Below are 18,054 nucleotides of genomic sequence, written 5' to 3'. Positions count from 1 at the left end.
ATTTTTACTTTTATTAATTAATTAATTAATTAATTAATGTATTTATTTTTGAGACAGAGTCTCACTTGGTCACCCAAGCTAGAGTGCAATGGCAGTCTCAGCTCACTGCAACCTCCACCTCCCGGGTTTAAGTGAGTCTCCTGCCTCAGCCTCCCAAGTAGCTGGGAATACAGGAACTGGCCACCAACAATTTTTTTGTATTTTTAGTAGAGATGGGGTTTCTCAAACTCCTGACCTTGTGATCCGCCCACCTTGGCCTCCCAAAGTGCTGGGATTACAGGTGTGAGCCACCGTGCCCAGGCTTTTACTTTCATTTTTGTAGGAACAGGGTCTTAGTATGTTGCCGAGGCTGGTCTCAAACTCCTGGCCTGAAGTGATCTTCCCACCTTAGCCTCCCAAAGCGCTAGGATTACAGGCATGAGCCACTGCACTTGGTCTTGGTATCTTGTTTCCGGGATCTGCAGACAGGGATTCCCCCAACCCAGACACTGACACCCTCAAATAGAACCCCATCCCCACTGTGTTGCCAGGGTCAGAAGTCTCCCAGCTGTGGCAGCCTCTATCCCTCACCCCAGTGACAAAGGGCCCAGGCCCCCTCCACTGTTGACCCTCCCACCAGCTGGCCACTAAGCAGTCCTGCCCACCTCTCCTCCCCACTCTGCCAGGAGCCACAGAATGGCTGGGAAGCTGGGTGGGGTCCTGGGTGTCTCCATGACTTCCTGGAGTGCCTTGGGCTGGTCACCTGTGAGTAACACAGGCCCCTAATTACTGCGGGCCCAGCAGGCTGAGCTGGGCTCAGCAATGCCCTTTGCAACCTGGCCTGACCACTGCCTGTGGTGACAGAGGCAGAGGGTCGGACACCAAGGTGTGCGTGACCTGAGGTGGCCTCCACATGGACACCGGCTCCAGTGGGGCTGGAAACAAGTCCCCTTCAGCAGCTTTAACAGGGCTTTCACTCACTCATTCATTCATTCACAATCATTCATTCCTTTGATGAGGTGGTCTGTGCCTGGTCCTCGGCTCGACCTGCATGCAGGTATATCCAGAGGTGAGTCCAACAGACCCTGCCTCTGTCCTCAAGGTGCTCACAGCCTAGCACAAGAGGCAGACAGACACAATCCCATAGACAAACATGTGAAGGGAAGGCTCACCGAGGGCACGCAATGATGGGGCAGGGGGACTGGGCCTCAACTGTGAGGGAGGGGTTGTTCCCTCCAATCCCAAGGTCATGCAAAAATCAAATACCTCACAGGGAGAGAGTTTCAGAGAAAGTACAGCCTGTGCAAAGGTCCTGTGGCAGGTGGGTTTATGGCCTATCCGAGGAACAAGATGGGTGATGTGTCTGGCAGCCTGGACAGTGCGGGTGAGGGCTGAGGCTCAGGATGGGCAGTTGGGGGCTAGATGGAAGGGCTGGTGCATATCAGGAGGGGACTTCTGTCTCTAGTGGATGAGCAACAAAAAGGTAGCAGTGTGTTTCAAGCAAAAGAGGCTATGCCAGGCACAGTGGCTCATGTCTGTGATCCCAGCACTTTGAGAGGCCAAGGTGGGAGGATCATTGAGCCCAGTAGGTCAACACTGACCAGCCTGGGGAACATCGTGAGACCCTGGCTCTTCAAAAAATTAAAAATTAAAAAAGCCAGGCATGCTGGCTCATACCTGTAATCTCAGCACTCTGGGAGCTGAGGTGGGTAAATCACTTGAGGTGAGGAGTTTGAGATCAGTCAGGCCAACATGGTGAAACCCTGTCTCTACTAAAAATACAAAAATTGGCCATGTGTGGTGGTGCGTACCTGTAGTCCCAGCTACTTGGGAGGCTGAGGCAGGAGAATTGCTTGAACCCAGGAGGTGATGCAGTGATCTGAGACTGCGCCACTACATTTCAGCCTGGGTGACAGAGTAAGACTCCATCTCAAAAACAAAAAACAACAACAACAAAAAAAACAATAAAGAAAAAAAGATCACATCACCCTGCTCCAGCCTGGCCAACAGAGCAAGACCTTGTCTCAAAAAATAAAAATAGGGCTGGGCGCGGTGGCTCAAGCCTGTAATCCCAGCACTTTGGGAGGCCGAGGCGGGTGGATCACGAGGTCAAGAGATCGAGACCATCTCAGTCAACATAGTGAAACCCTGTCTCTACTAAAAAATACAAAAAATTAGCTGGGCATGGTGGCATGTGTCTGTAATCCCAGCTACTCAGGAGGTTGAGGCAGGAGAATTGCCTGAACCCAGGAGGCAGAGGTTGCGGTGAGCCGAGATCCCGCCATTGCACTCCAGCCTGGGTAACAAGAGCGAAACTCTGTCTCAAAAAAAAAAAAAAAAAGAAAGAAAGAGGAGGATAGGACCAGACTGGCATTGAGCAGGGATCACACTGCTGGGTACACAGGTTGGGAGGAGTGGAAACAGGTCTCAGGACAGAAGCTGAGGGCAAGTGGCCGGGGCAGGGCTCCCATGGCCCCTCAGCTGTCCTTATGAGAGGTGGGAAAGAGGCCCGGGTCCTCCTCATGGCATCAGAGGCTCACCTATGTGCTCAGCCAACTGCCTGAGGAAGACTGGCACTCAGCCTCCCTCACCCCCGTCCCATCGACCTAGCCAGCCAGCCACTGACTCAGGAGCTGCGGCTGAGGGGCAGGAAGTCCGGGAGGGCAGGGCTGGCTCCTCCGACAGGTCAGGCCAGTCTTTCTTACCTCAAGTCTTTCTCACCTGGACAACTCTGCCAGGCAGGAGCATCCTGCCTCCTGTGGCACGGGCCAATAAATGGGGTCATGGCACCCAGCCCTAAAGGTTGGCCAAGCACTGGCATGAGCCTGACCCCCAGGCCTTATAAAGAGAGCCAAGTTGGGGGCTGGGCACCATGGCTTATGCCTGTAATCCCAGCACTTTGGGAGGCCGAAGTGGGCAAATCATGAGGTCAGGGGTTCGATACCAGCCTGGACAACATGGTGAAACCATGTCTCTACTATAAATACAAAAAATTAGCTGGGCGTAGTGGCAGGCACCTGTAATCCCAGCTACTTGGGAGACTGAGACAGGAGAATCACTTGAACCCAGGAGGCAGATGTTTCTGCGAGCTGAGATCGTACCACTGCACTCCAACCCGAGCAACAGAGAAAACAACAAATAAAGAGAGCCAAGCTGGGTCTGGGTCTGGAACAGGTATGTGAGCCCCAGCCAGGCAGAGGGCAAGAAGTGGTAAGAGGTGTTGCCAGCACCTCTCCTGCTGGAATCTGGGCCTGCCACTGGGAAGGGCTCTGACGCTGACCCAGGTCTAGGGGTCTGTCCCAGGCATAAAGTTATAGAAGGTCGAGAGCCCAGATCTGTCCCCACTCCTCAGCCAGGTCCCAGGAGCTAGAAGACAACCTCAGTACCAACTGGAAGGTAGAAGCAGTTTCAGCCTCCAGATAAGCCCTATCAGCTCTCTGATTAGCACAGAGGGGAAGCAACAAGGGTGTGTTGCTGCAATGAGCAGCTGCAAGCCTCCTCCTTTGTCTTCCCCTCCAGCCCATCTCTCCCCATCAGGCCCCTTCCTACCAACCCAGACATTCTGCCATTGCCCCAGTCCAAAGCAGTCTGGGTCCCTTGGATCTGTCCCTGTCACCCAGCCTGGGGAGTTAGGATCCTTGGATCCCCACCCCCACACTCCCTAGCTCCCCCGCTGTATGTGGGCTGCTGGTAACCACGTTCTAAAGGCAGGTGGCGCCTTGAAACCATACGAGGCAATATTGGAGAAACTGAGAGGGGTCTCCTAGAAGCTTCCCTTGAGGCTCTGGGTGGATGGGGACCTGTGTAAGCCCAGGGCACAGGACTGGAGCAGGGGGTAGACATCACGCAGATGGGGTCCCTCTATCTGCAAGAACTGGCCACGGAGGCGAGAAGCTTCAAGGCCAGCAGAAAGTCCCATTCTTTGGGGAAAGTCAGACTGGAGGCTCTTGGAGCCCTCTTTGTCCCTCACCCTGGGCAACCGTGGATGCTTCTGAGGACTTCTGAGGACACAGAGCCAAGGGAAGAGGCAGGGAAAGTCTCACAAGAGGCCGCACAGCACTGATTGGAAGCTGAGATGGTTCTGAGTCCAGGCAGGAAGCTTGAGTGAGCGGACAGCTTGGTGGGAGGCAGCAGGGAACGGTGGGGACTGGGGTGATCCATGAGTGCACGCCTTGGCAGAGGCAGCAGCTGCCACTCAGCCCCAGCTGAGAGTTCCTGTTCAATGCAAGCTGGGAAGCCCCATTTTAATATGAAACCACCTGATTTTTCAATGTTGGCAGGGTCTTCAAAGTTGTAAAAACTTCCATAAAGGCTGTACTAAATGCATCCAAGGGCCACCCCTGACCCAGGAGCAGAGGTCTGCAAGCCATGCCCTAATCCATGTAGACTGAGAAATGTGTGGGGTGTGGAGCCCTGCCAGCCCCGGAAAGGGGCACTGTGGGGAGAGGGTCCTGTGGAGGGGAGGTCTAGAAGGTGACTGTCCCAGCCAGACCCTGCTTAGTCCTTGACAGCTAGACAGAGGCCATCCTGCCTTCTGGAGATAACTGAGTTCTCCAGAGGCTACAAAACCCTCTAGCTGGTGTGGCCCAGCTTCCTGGGGATAAGCATTCAGGCCCCCCAAAGACTAGAGCTAGCCCGGCCAAGAGCCTTGGCTACAGGCCGGGCTGGAGAGAGTGTGGGTGTACAAGGGCTCTCCGGAAGTCAGGAGCTGAGCTGGGCCCCCAAAGGCTCTGAGGCATGACTGACCACAAACGCAGAGGGGGAGGAAAGTAGAGTGTTTTCCTGGAATCCTCCAAGGCAGGGGATTTTTCTGGACTAGTCCAGCCCCTGGCACCCGCCCCCTCCTGCCCAATCAATGGCCACTGTCAACTGCAGCCCAGGCCCCACCCACTGACAGTGACTGCCTCTATGCCTCCACATCCCAGGCTTGAAGCTGCCAGTAACTGTGGGGCTGTGGGCAGACCACCACTGCCCTCCCTGACTCAGCCCCTTCATCTCATAATGTGGTACGAAGAGTCCAGGGGTGCTCACAGCTCTGAAGGCTGTCATGGCTAAGAGGACCCTGAACTTGGATTTGGCATTGGAGTCTACTTAGGAGGCTCTTGAAAGGGCTTTCTGTGGGCTGCCAGGAGTTTTTTCAAATTGGGATTAGCTACCAACAATAACACATTGAGAGATTTCACCTAAAAATCTGGATTTCCAGTTTCTCTTCAAAAATCCAAAGCTCTAGCAGGCCTGGGATGGTCACGAGGACTGAACCCTTATCAGCCCCACTCCCGCCACCCCATGTGTCTAGGGCCACCCAGGCCCTGGAGTGAACTTCTAACATTTATGTCACCTGCCTGGTGCCTCATAGGCATCTGGGCTGTGACTCTTAGGATTCCTCAATAGTCTCTTGCTTTTTACACAAAAAGCAGGAACCAGCCCAGTGTCATCCAGCAAACCCACGCCAGGCAAGGTTTGTCCACCAAGGTCGGAAGGCCGCAGGGTGAGGACCAGGCCATTCCAACCCAGGAGCCCCTCAGTGGGGAAGGGGCGTGCCTCCGGGCGGCCCCGCCCCGGCCAATGGGGAGAGGCCCCGCCCCCTGCCGCGGCGGGCCCGCCCCCTCGGGGCTCTTAAGGCACGACCTGCCTCCCGCAAGCAGACTCCGGAGCCCGAGCCCGGGGCGGGTGAACACGGACACGAACGTGGCTGCCTCAGGACCCAGGAATCCCTCCTCGGGCCGGCCGGCCAGGAAGGACTGAGGCCGCGGCCTGCTCTACCCGGCTCCCTGCGCCCCTGCTGCCGCCTCCCGGTGAGTTTCTGCGGGTCTGGGGTGCTGCGGGCGGGGACAGGGGCACCATGGCCAGGCTGTGCACACGCGCGGTTCACGCGCGTGGACCACCGCCGCGCGCACAAACGCACTCTTGGGCGGGAGCACAGCACAGTCGCCGCACGGTCACCTGGGCCGCCCGGCGGGCAGGCCCTGTGCATTCCCTCCCTCGCAGCCCTGGGGTGCCAAGAGCCCCGCAGCCGGCCAGGGTGGGTGCCTAAGTGTGCGTTGAGCCCTCGAGGCTTCGAGCAGACAAAATAAACACCCCCTCCCTTGCTTCCTCCTCCCACGGCTGGGCCCTCCAGCATGAGCAGTTTTATGAATCAAACCCATCTGAGGGGAAGAGCCCAGCCGTAGGTGCTCCTGTGCAGAAGGGCTGCCTGGGGGTCCTCTGGACCCTTGTCATTCAAATCACAGCCAGCGGCCACAGATATGCAGCCCTGGGGAGGGCTGGGGAGTGGCTGGTGGGTGTCTGATGCCCATCCCTCCAGGTTGGGGATAGACCTGGACTAACCAGAGCTCTTAGTGCTCTGGGTATCAGGGTGCCAGGTCTCTGCCTCTGCCAGGGAAGGGGCTTTGCTTAGGCTGCAAACCCAGTGGCCTGGAGCCAGCCTAGTCCTTTGTGTCCATGGGCTGGCATTGCTGGGGCCCGAGGACTGCCGAGGTCCCCTGTGGTCACTGGCAGGCCAGCTGATTGGTGCCAACCATTCTGCCTTTCCCCCATTCGTTAACGATTACCACACCAGGGTCACTGGCCGCCTCTCCTGCTGTGGCCCAGGGATGGAGTGTGCATGGTGAAAGCAAGAGGTCCTGAGGGTCTAGGTGTCCCCCCACCTGCCTTTTTGCACCAAGGGCAAATGAGGCTCTGGAGGGAGGCACCAGGACCTAGATTCCCCTTCCCCAGGGTGAGAGCCTCCAGGGCTGGGAACTGGATAAAATCTCCAAGGTCTCTTCACACTAGACTGTATTCTGGGTGTTGAGGGCATAGAAGGGTGGCTGGGCTGGGGCTTTCCAAGCAGGGTCCATTAGAGCCAGCCCTGTGGGCATCAACGTCCAGGATGGGCCCAGCTATTGACAAAACCCAACAGAGCTGGGGCAAGCAGGTGGGGGATGGGGAGCAGTCCCCTGAGTTTACTCTCTTCTCCCAGGGGAGCTGGCCTGGAGCTTCTGTAAACAGAGTGTCAGAGGCAGGAAGAGGCTCTGGTGATGAGCAGCCCAGCTGGATCCCCTCCAGACCATTATCTAGCCTCCACTGGGCCTGGGGAGGGAGGATGTGCACACGTGTGCCAGCCTGGGGGCCGGGCACTGCCTGTCCCTACCTCCTGGTCTCCTGCACATTGGAATAGCTGCCCTGATACCTGTTGGTCCGGAGGGTCAGATGGGGGTGGGGCCAGGGGCTGCGGTCTCAGGGCATTTGTTCAGATGGCACCTCTCTCTCCACATCCTGGGAATGGGAGAAGAGGGTTCAGCATAAGGAGCTTCTCAGACACTGCCCAGACCTGTGCTTTCCCCAGGAATGCCCCTCTGGCCCCAGGGGCCAGGGAGATGGCCAGGGAGATGCCCCGGGCAGGAGATGGGTCCCCTGCTTCCACCTCCCAATACTGTCACCCCCATGGATAGCCCTGGGGAAGCTGGGACAATTCCCAAGTAAATAGAATCAAGTCGGCTTGTAAGTGCATGGGCTTCTAAGTGGGTCCTGGCACTGTACTTGGCAGCCTCTGGGAACAAGAAAGCAGGGCCCTGCTGAGCCCAGGAGGGAGCTCTCACCTCAGCAGGCCAGCCAGCCAGTCCTTCTGGCAGAGCAGAGGTGCACAGAGGGGAGGCTGCCCACAGAGCCATCCCTCACCAGCCCTGAGCTCACGGGAGTGCAGCAAGGCCACCTAACTCTGTTAGTGACCTCTTCTGGACCCCCTCATCAGCTGCCCTTACAGTCCCCTCCCTGGCTGGGGAGCCCAAGGCTCTGTGCTGCCAAGAAAACCAGCTCCCCTCACTGCTGTGGAATTTGTGAGTTCTTGAAGAAGGGGGAGGGTCCACGTGTGTGTGTGTGTGTGTGTGTGTGTGTGTGTGTGTGTGTCTATGTCAGCAGGAACATAGCCCAGTGGGTGTGTGTCTGTCATGGGCGTGTCTACATGCACGTGACTGGAGCAGGGCTGTGTGTTTGGGGGCAGGCGGGGGTGTTTGGGGAGCCTGCTTGCACCAGGAGGGGCAGGGCCTAAGCCTCCTTCCTTTTATCGGTTTCTACATTCCAGATTCCAGAGTCAGCCGGATTGCTTTCCCTCCTCACTGGGCTGCTGGCCTCCCCCGCTTTTCCTCATTCCAGCCTCCCTGGGTGTGAGGAGGCTGGAGGAGGCTCCCTCGAACCACCTCAGTTTTAGGGGGAGTGGGGGCAAGCGAGGGGCCAATTCTTCTCCAAGGTTAGAGACGGCCCCCACCGGACTCTTCATGGGGAATGTAATAAGGCTCTGACATTCCTCAGGGGCTGCCTGAGAGATTTAATTAAGTAGGGAGGAGGGAGCAGGCCTGCACCAGGAAGGGGCTGGGGCAGCCACTGGGGCCCCTGCTGGCCCTGGGCCCCGAGCCCTGCTGGGCATAGAGAGCAGTGTGGGGGCAGGGTTGTGGCTCAGTGGCCAGGTCCTGTTCTGCCTCCCTGAATCCATCCCGCCTGCCCATCGATCAGCTCACAGACCCCAGGGGCACCATTTCTGCCACAGGGTGGCCAAGAATCCTGGGTGACTATAGGGATTCAGCATGGGGCGCTTTAGGAGGGCAAGACCCCTTCTAGGGCCTCTTCCTTCTCAGAATCCCTTGGCCCAGGGTGCTTAGGGCTTGCGGCCTTCCTTTGGTGACTGAGGTGTTCTTCTGGCAAGTCTGGTGTTAATTGCAGGTTAGGGCCTTACTAGATGGGTGCTTGGCCCTGGGTGGGGACAGGGCAGTGAGGGTGCCCCGTGTGAGGGCCCAGCCCTGGTGGCATCACACCTGCCGCGTGCCAACAGGGGCATCTGGACTGGCCCATTTCTAGTTGGGCTGCAGCCACCACACAGCTCCTGGGGCCACAGGTGTCCTCCCTGACAGGTTGCACCTCTTGTGACTGAGATGGCATGTCCCACCACCCCAGGGGCTCACTTGAACTGGGGCCTGGCCTTAGTCACTGGTCTCCCTGCCCTGGGCTAACAGGTCTGGCAGCTGCCAAGTCACCCACTGTGCCACTGAAGGCACCCACCTGGGGCCGGGCCAGGCTCATGGGTGGAGGAGGATGGAAGGCTCAGTGCCTGCTCCTCTCCCAGCCCTGCCAGCTGGGATCCTCCACACCTGCTCTGGGATCCAGAGCCCTCTCCCTGCACAGGAAGACGAGCTGACATCCTGACTATCCCCTTTGCAACCCTCTGCCTTGGTGTTCTGAACCCTGGTGTGCGGAGGACTCACTCAAGGAGCTTCTTCAAAATACAGCTCTGCCTGGGCCTCACCCCTAGAAATTCTTGTTTAATTGGCCTGGAGGTGGGGCCCCAGCATTGGTATTTTTCTGAAAGCTTCCTGGGTGATTCTGACGTGTAGCCTGGGGGGCAAAGCCCTGGCATCACAGGTGAGAGACAGAAGCCCAGAGAGGGGAGAGTGTTTGGGTGAGGTCACAAAGCATATGCATGCCTGATTGAGCTCCTGTCTGTGGCATTATCTGGGGAATGAAGAGCGCTGGCTTGGGGTAGTAGATGGAGTAAGAAAGAGACTGACACCAGCAGGGTCCCCGGCTTAATCACCAGCCAGGGGTCTGGCCCTGCCCCTAGAGGGAGGGCCCACCTGGTATAGCCCCTGAGGAACCTGAGGCCCAGCCCTCTCTGCCCCTTCTGAGAGCGCCCAAGACAGAGACCCCTGACCTCTCTGCCCTGCCCCTGGGACTGCTGTGTCCCAAGTAAGGGGAGACAGGGCGGACCCAGCCAGGCCCTGAGCCTCCTTGGACACGTCAGCGAAACTGGAGCCAGCCATCCTGGCCGTCGGCACAGTCCCGCCTGCCTGGAGGGGTTGGCAGACTCCCGGGGCTGGGCTGCTGCCAGGCCTGGCTGGCCGCACAGAGCCTCGGCAGGCCAGCACAGGGATCGGGGCCGGAGCCGCAGGGTCAGACCCAGAGCGCCTGTCCTGCACCTACTCTGAAGCATCTGGCACAGGACGGGGGCATGCTGGCCTCAGACAATCTGTCTGTCCAAGTCTGTACCCTTCTCAGCAGGCACACTGCCTACCCCAGGATCAGTGAGAGGTGGTCGCCAGGGCTGATGTGGTGACCAGATGCCTGGGTCCCACCCCAGCCATGCCACCCCCTTGCCCATCCTGCCTGACCCTGGGCATATGTATGTTGCACCCCCGGGGTGGGTGGGTGTCCCCCAGAGAGTTGAGATGACAAGTGCCTCATCCTCCTTACTCATAGGGCTCCTCCCTGAAGTCCTGTGCTGAAGGGGGCTGCCAAAGGACGGCTCACCCTCCATGTACCCCTTTCCAGAACTGGAGATACCCACCCCCCGCTCCCCAGTCCCCAGGGTGGTGGGCAGCCTCCGTGTGGGGGCCTTGACCCTGGGCCTCCGATTTGTATAAAGCTGGCTCAAAGCCCCCTCCTTCAGTAGCACTCGAGCCCAGTGTGGCGGGGTGTAGAGGGGGCAGGCAGGGTTCTGCATTTATAAGTACCACCCTCTGCAGCGAATGTTTACCCCCACTTAGCAGCACTGCACAAGGCTGAGGACTTGCGTGGAGGAAGGAGACCTTAGACCCTCGATGTTGTCTTCCCATCCCCAACACCCCTAAATCCCAGGGCTGCCTGCACAACACACCCTGCAGCCTTGGCAGAGGAAAAGGTCTCACCTCCCTGCCACGGCTAGTGGATCAAATATCAAAGCCCAGGTCCTGGGATCACTGGGTGGGAGGGTGGGTAGGCGGTGGCAACCGCAGCATGACTTGTAGACAGCCCCCAGCCCCAGGCACACACCAAGCACACACCCAGACCCCAGGCGGGCTGGACGGCTCCCAGATCTTGTTAAAAGAACTTCCCCATTTGAAAACAAACCGAACAACAGAAAACTACAACTCCAGAGGGCAAGGGACACGGCTGCTTGCAGTAACTCCAGATGTGAGAAACTGAGGCCCACAGTTGAGAAACTCTGGCCTCTGTCCCCTGCCACTCTGCCACTGTCCCCTCCATGGTCAGCCTTCCCCTGCTGGGTTCCTCCCGGGGCTGGCTGATGGGTTCTCAGTGCCAAGAGCCCCTGGTGGTGCCCTCAGAGCTGCCAGCCTGTAGCTTACACACTATGGGGTTTTCCAAAGCTCCAGTACTGCCTTCTCCCTCCTCCCTTTGCTGTGGGGGTAGAATTGGGACTCAGGCAAAAGAGTTCACCCCACATTTTATAGGGCTGGCAAGCAGGTTGGCTGCTGTCTGCTGGGTGGTCAGCCCAGGACCCCAGCCTGCAGTCCTGACCCAGCCCCCTGTCCTACTGACAGGGACACACATTCCACAGCTCAATACCAGAGGGCAGGAAAGCCAGCCTGTGGCCGGATGGACCCACAGGGTCCCCTCCCCCTTCATGACCTTGCTGATTAAAGACCCAACAGATTTCGGAGCCCAGAGCTATGGCTGGTTCCCCTCCTCAGTGCGGGGTGAAGAGCACGTGCCCCCAAGAGCCGGCCTGCACACCGGGCCTTGAGCGACTGAGGCTGCCGCATGCATCCCCCACTGCAGCCCTGAAGTGTGCAGATACTCAGATGAAAAAACAGGCGTGAGAGCAAAGAAGCTGTCTGCGGCCTCGCAGCTTGGACACCTCTGAGCCTAGGGCTGCCTGCCTGGAGTGAGAGCTCTTTACTGTGACCTTACATGAGGCCCAAGGGAAGCTGAGGCCACGGTGGTGGCCAGGCTAGCCATGTGTAGGGTCCCCTCCCACCCTGGAGCCTGGCTGCTCCCTTCCCGACCCTGGCCTGGCTCCACTGGGAGGGCTGATTCAGGCAGAGGTGGCCTCACCCCCCACATAGACATGGGGTGGGTGGGGGTCACTCATCCCACATCTGGAGGCCAGGCTGCACCCGCCATCCTCTGAGTCAGTGAGGGTGGAGCGGGTCCCATGGGGGAGGAGAAGGCTGGGGGTGTGGCCCCAGGGCCTTAGGTCATCAGACACGAGCCCCCCTGGGGTGGTGCTGGCTGGGCCAGGGACGCGTGCCTGGGGTTCAGTATGCTCACTTCTTCCAGTGCTCAGTGCCAGGCCCTCCTGGGCTGTTCCCTCAGTAGGGCTCAGTTAAGCAGGCTTGGAGACACCTATGGCAAAGGCACACCAGGTCTTGCCTCAGGGAGGTAAGGGGGCATGCGACAGCGACGGGGGGGGGGGGGGGGGCACCACTAGGTCAGGTACGCTTACCCTGCTGGCCTCTGAAGGGCGCTTGTTATCGCTAAGTGGCTAGGGTCTCAGGGTCAGTGGCTCCTGGGGAGATGACCCTGGCAGGAGGATACTACAGGTAGGCAGGGCCTGTGTGGGCCCAACCCGGGGGACAAGGCCTCCTTCCTCCACCTCGAGCTCACCGCACACCCCAGCGGCCACCTTATCAGTCACTTGTCTCATCTGTCCTGGGACCACCTGCTCCTCCACATTCTCACATTCCGGGAGCCCGAGTACCTCGGGGAGAGGGAGCCCCATGGACGGGTCCCCCCAGCCTGGGGCAGTGGGGTGGACTGCAGGCTGGGTAGGGTTCATGTTACCTGGACTACCTGCGTGGCTGGCCTGGGGGAAGGGGAAACCCAGGTTCCCACACAAAAGGCCCTTGTGTGAGCTGCAGGCGCCACTGGGCAGGACGCTTACCGGGGACAGGCTGCCACTCCATATGAGGTTCAGGGACTTCTAGGGGTGCCAAAGCGGGGAGGGCTGTTCCTGGGGATGGCCCCAGTGGTCCCCCCAGTAGTCTGGGTGATGGGGGCCAGCCAGAGACCTGCTTGACTCGGGCAGTGCAGCTAAGATCTGGAGCATGGAGTGGCTGGTGGGACTCCCTGCCCCCAGGGCATCTGGAGGGCATGCACCCGTCACAGGCGGCTGCTGCAGACCTGGGCTCTGGCTCGCACTTGCTGGCACTGCAATGACAGCGAGTCCATGCATCTCCATGAGCCCTGCTTTCTTCTGTCTGAGCTGACTGGCTGCTGGGGGGCTGCCTAAGGTGCTGGCAAACACTTAGTGGGAAGGACTTGCACCATCACTGCCAAAGGGATGGCTTCAGCTCATCTTCCTTGGTGCCTAGCTCAGGGCAGACCCCGAGAAACAGCAGATGAATGACTGGGGAGCTTTCCTAGGCCTGGCACTGCCCCTGGGGCTGCCATGCAGCCAGTGTCCCCACCTGAGCCCTGTGGCCCCCCAACTATAGCTCTGTCACCAGCCTAAGCTCCCCGCCTCCCTCCCTTACAGGGGACACCTGCCAATGCCTGTGGCCTCTGTCCCTCCTCCAGGAACCTCCCACTGGCCACTTCCTGGCGGCCCGCAGCCCCCAGCCTAAGTAGATCTGACTGCCCAAGTGGAAAAACACGGATCCCATAGTTTCCATGTGAAGTCTTCCCGCTGCAGTCCCTCCTCCAAGGAGGGAAGGACATGGAGCATGGCAGCAGGGGCCGGCGGCCAGGGCAGCCAGCTTCTCTGCTTACACACCCACCCAGCTGCCTGCTTGCCCCCTTCCTTCCAGACCCTGTAGGGAGGAGCTGCCACTCCAAGTCTCACGATTCTCTCCTTCCCTGTCCACCTCAGAGGCGGGAGCACCTAGGGTTCAGGAGGAAGCAGTGCATGGTCACTCCATGTTCAGTGGATGTCAGGCCGAATGCAGACCTCTGTATTCATTGGATATAACAAGGTCATACAGTAAGGGAGTGTCAGAGCTGGGACAGGACTCGGGTCAGGGGCTGTTGGGTTCTTTAGAATTTGGGGGAAGAAGGAGCAGTGAATTTCCTCTGGTTCTTCCTGGCATGGCTGCCCTCTAGGCCCCTGACTCAGTCTCCTTTCTGCCTCCTCTCTGATCCCAGGGACAGAAGATGTGCTCCAGGGTCCCTCTGCTGTGGCCACTGCTCCTACTACTGGCCCTGGGGCCCGGGGTGCAGGGCTGCCCATCTGGCTGCCAGTGCAGCCAGCCACTAACAGTCTTCTGCACTGCCCGCCAAGGGACCATGGTGCCCCAAGATGTGCCACCTGACACAGTGGGCCTGTACATCTTTGAGAATGGCATCACCACGGTCGACACAGGCAGCTTTGCTGGCCTGCCGGGGCTGCAACTCCTGGACCTATCACAGAACCAGATCGCCAGCCTGCCCAGTGGGGTCTTCCAGCCACTCACGAACCTCAGCAACCTGGACCTGACAGCCAACAAGCTGCATGAAATCACCAACGAGACCTTCCGTGGCCTGCGGCGCCTCGAGCGTCTCTACCTGGGCAAGAACCGCATCCGCCACATCCAGCCTGGTGCCTTCGACACGCTCGACCGCCTCCTGGAGCTCAAGCTGCAGGACAATGAGCTGCGGGCACTGCCCCCGCTGCGCCTGCCCCGCCTGCTGCTGCTGGACCTCAGCCACAACAGCCTCCTGGCCCTAGAGCCCAGCATCCTGGACACGGCCAACGTGGAGGCGCTGCGGCTGGCTGGCTTAGGGCTGCGGCAGCTGGATGAGGGGCTCTTCAGCCGCTTGCGCAACCTTCATGACCTGGATGTGTCCGACAACCAGCTGGAGCGGGTGCCACCTGTGATCCGAGGCCTGCGAGGCCTGACGCGCCTGCGGCTAGCTGGCAACACCCGTATCGCCCAGCTGCGCCCCGAGGACCTGGCCGCCCTCACCGCTCTGCAAGAGCTGGACCTGAGCAACTTGAGTCTGCAGGCCCTGCCTAGTGACCTCTCCGGCCTCTTCCCCCGGCTGCGGCTACTGGCAGCTGCCCGCAACCCCTTCAACTGTGTGTGTCCCCTGAGCTGGTTTGGCCCCTGGGTGCGTGAGAGCCATGTCACACTGGCCAGCCCCGAGGAGACGCGCTGTCACTTCCCACCCAAGAACGCTGGCCGGCTGCTCCTGGAGCTTGACTACGCTGACTTCGGCTGCCCGGCCACAACCACCACGGCCACAATGCCCACCACAAGGCCCATGGTACGGGATCCCACAACCTTGCCTTCTAGCTTGGCTCCTACCTGGCTTACTGCCACAGAGCGGGCTACTGAGGCCCCCAGCACACCCTCCAGTGCCCCACCAACTGTAGGGCCTGTCCCCCAGCCCCAGGACTGCCCACCGTCCACCTGTCTCAATGGGGGTACATGCCATCTAGGGGCACAGCACCACCTGGCATGCTTGTGCCCCGAGGGCTTCACAGGCCTGTACTGTGAGAGCCAGATGGGGGAGGGAACGCGGCCCAGTCCTACACCAGCCACGTTGAAGCCACTGCAGCCCCTGTCCCTGGGCATCGAGCCGATGAGCCCCACCTCCCTGCGTGTGGGGCTGCAGCGCTACCTCCAGGGCAGCTCTGTGCAGCTCCGGATCCTCCGCCTCACCTATCGCAACCTGTCGGGCCCTGACAAGCGGCTGGTGACACTGCGGCTGCCCGCCTCACTCACCGAGTACACGGTCACCCAGCTGCGGCCCAACGCCACCTACTCCATCTGTGTCATGCCTTTGGGGGCTGGGCGGGTGCCAGAGGGCGAGGAGGCCTGTGGGGAAGCCCGCACACCCCCAGCTGTCCACTCCAACCACGCCCCAGTCACCCAGGCCCGAGAGGGCAACCTGCCGCTCCTCATCGCACCCGCCCTGGCCGCGGTGCTCCTGGCCGCACTGGCTGCAGTGGGGGCAACCTACTGTGTGCGTCGGGGTCGGGCCATGGCAGCAGCGGCTCAGGACAAAGGGCAACTGCGGCTGGGGGCTGGGCCCCTGGAACTGGAGGGGGTGAAGGCCCCCTTGGAGCCAGGCCCAAATGCAAGAGAGGGCAGTGGAGAGGCCCTGCCTGGCGGGTCTGAGTGTGAGGTGCCGCTCATGGGCTTCCCAGGGCCCGGCCTCCAGTCACCACTCCACGCAAAGCCCTATATCTAAGCCAGGGAGAGACAGGGCTAGCCAGGACCGGGCTCTCAGCCACTGAGACGGCCAACCCTCTTCTGCTGCCACACGACGAAGTTCTCAGTCCCAACCTCGGGGACATGTGCAGGCCGGGCTGTGTGACCACAGCTGGGCCCTGCCCTCTGTACCTCGGTTTCCTCATCTGTGAGATGCTGCGGCCCAGTGACGAGCTCTAACATCCCCAGAGCCGAGTGCCTATGAGAATGGCGTCCACCCCACCCTCCGCAACGTGCAATCCCTGGGCATGGCGGGCCCTGCCATGTGCTGGTAACATAGGCCTGGACCCTGCTGGGCTCTCCTATCCCAAGCAGACCTTGGGGGCCAGTGAAGGAAGCCCCCAAAAAGAGCAGAGGGAGGGCAGGTGGGCGATGGGGCTGTGTGACTCTAGCCTCGACCCCAGGAAGCGAAGGAACAAAAGAAACTGGAAAGGAAGATGCTTTAGGAACATGTTTTGCTTTTTTAAAAAAATGTATATATATTTATAAGAGATCCTTTCCCATTTATTCTGGGAAGATGTTTTTCAAACTCAGAGACAAGGACTTTGGTTTTTGTAAAACAAACAATGATATGAAGGCTTTTTGTAAGAAAAAATAAAAGATGAAATGTGTTTCTTAGGCTCAGTCCCAGGGTAGAAGGGCTGGGTGGAGGGATATGGAGAAGGGATGGCCCTCGCTGTGGGAGCTGGGGCCCTCAGTCAGCACCCCCTGGGCTTGCTGTGGGAGCTGGACTGCCTCTGGCCTCGGACAAGGACTGGTCAGGGAACCTTACCTTCCAAAGGGCCCATCTTCTGCCAGCAGGAGCTCTGGCCCATGTGGGGCTGGGAGAGTCTCATGGCAGACATGGGGCCAGGTGAAGTCCTCCTGGGTTGGTCTGAGGGGCATTTCACTGCCTGCCTTCCTCTGGGGACAGTGCCCTGGGCACTCTCATTCCAGGCCTCACGGGGATGGTCCTGGGACTAGGTGGCCTCCAGGACCTTCCCTACAAGGTCCCAGGAGAGCCAGATGATTTGCATGGCCCCAATTCTCGCCTGCCACCCCACTGCCCAGCATGGGTGCAACAGGAAATCCTGCTCCTTGCCTCCTGCCTGTCTGTAGCGAGGGCCTTGGTGGGAAGGGAAGTGTGAATCATCAAAGGCAGGGACCCCATGGACAGGCTGGGACCAGGACCAAATGGCCCAGGCTGGTTTGCAGATGGCGCCATGATTGGTGGCCTTGGGATGCCCCCTCAACCTCTGCACTAGGGATGTGCCCAGGCTTTCTGGAAACCCCGGAAACGGGAGTATTTTCCAGGAAGGCTGCATGCTGAGGTGGGGGCAGGGATGCTAAGTGTGGCTGTGACCTGGACTAGGTGCAGGGAGCTTGGGGATAGTGATGGACACACAGCACCTTTTCCTGTTACCCTCAGTGGGAATGAGAGGAGGGGCCCACTGGGCTACAGGGATGTCCTGAACATGCTGGAGTGAGCCTCCTGCAGGCCCCATGCCACTGTCCCACAGGTCATGGCCCCGGCACCACACCCCTGGCGGGACAGAGTCAGCCCAGCCAGACCCAGAGAGCAGGCCCCGCAGCGAGGGTGATGATTTCAGCACCAAGTCAGGCCCAGCCACGCGAGGCTCTGGATTCAATTAGCGGCTGCTGAGGGCTCTGGCAAGAGGAGGGAGGGGGTGGGCCGTGGGTCATGGCGGGCAGTGGGTGGTGGCAGTGGGCCTGGGTGGGGCCCCTTCTTCCTGAGGCAGCAGGGGCAGTCCAGGTGGATTTCCTGTAGGCCTGGGTCCCATTACGGGAGTGGCTGCGGCCAGGCCTGCCTCCCCCTGCCTGTGGCTGCCTCATCAAAGGGGCCTTTGTGGGCCTGAGGCCGACGCTGAACACAGTGGCTGCCGAAGAAATGTTTTCACTGCAAAGCGAACCTGGACGAGTGGGATGGTGACGGAGGGTAGGGGTAGGGGGTGGCAAGACCCAAAGAAAGGAAGTCTTCCGAGGAATGGTGTCTGGAGTGTGCCATCAAATTAGGGCTTTGGAGAGGGGCGAACACAGCCAGAGGGCGACCAAGCTGAGATGTAGCCTCAACCCAGGACGAGCCCGCTGACTCTAGGCCAGGGACCAGGGGCAGACCCGAGGGTGTGCAAGCCCCCATCACCGGGAGCTGACCGCAGCAGGCCCTAGGCCATGCAGGCAACACATGCTCGTTTTA

General features: G+C 59.6%; 2 protein-coding genes across 3 annotated transcripts in view; one reads left to right on the top strand and one right to left on the bottom strand.

Annotated features, from left to right (window-relative positions):
* CORO7 (coronin 7) overlaps positions 1 to 18,054 on the bottom strand; it is a 64,719-nt gene that overhangs the window by 12,292 nt on the left and 34,373 nt on the right. The window lies entirely within an intron of this gene.
* VASN (vasorin) lies at positions 5,605 to 16,471 on the top strand. The gene is made up of 2 exons (XM_003928475.3): positions 5,605 to 5,774; positions 13,810 to 16,471. The coding sequence occupies exon 2, from the start codon at positions 13,819 to 13,821 to the stop codon at positions 15,838 to 15,840; it is 2,022 nt and encodes a 673-aa protein (XP_003928524.1). The 5' UTR covers positions 5,605 to 5,774; positions 13,810 to 13,818; the 3' UTR covers positions 15,841 to 16,471.

Source organism: Saimiri boliviensis, chromosome 12 (genome assembly GCF_048565385.1).
Source record: "Saimiri boliviensis isolate mSaiBol1 chromosome 12, mSaiBol1.pri, whole genome shotgun sequence".
NCBI classification, from domain to species: Eukaryota; Metazoa; Chordata; class Mammalia; order Primates; family Cebidae; genus Saimiri; species Saimiri boliviensis.
This window is presented reverse-complemented; position numbering and strand designations above follow the sequence as displayed.

What these genes read in the sequence shown, in the direction of transcription:
- VASN (XM_003928475.3), top strand. Translation starts at nt 13,819, where the DNA reads ATGTGCTCCAGGGTCCCTCTGCTGTGGCCACTGCTCCTACTACTGGCC.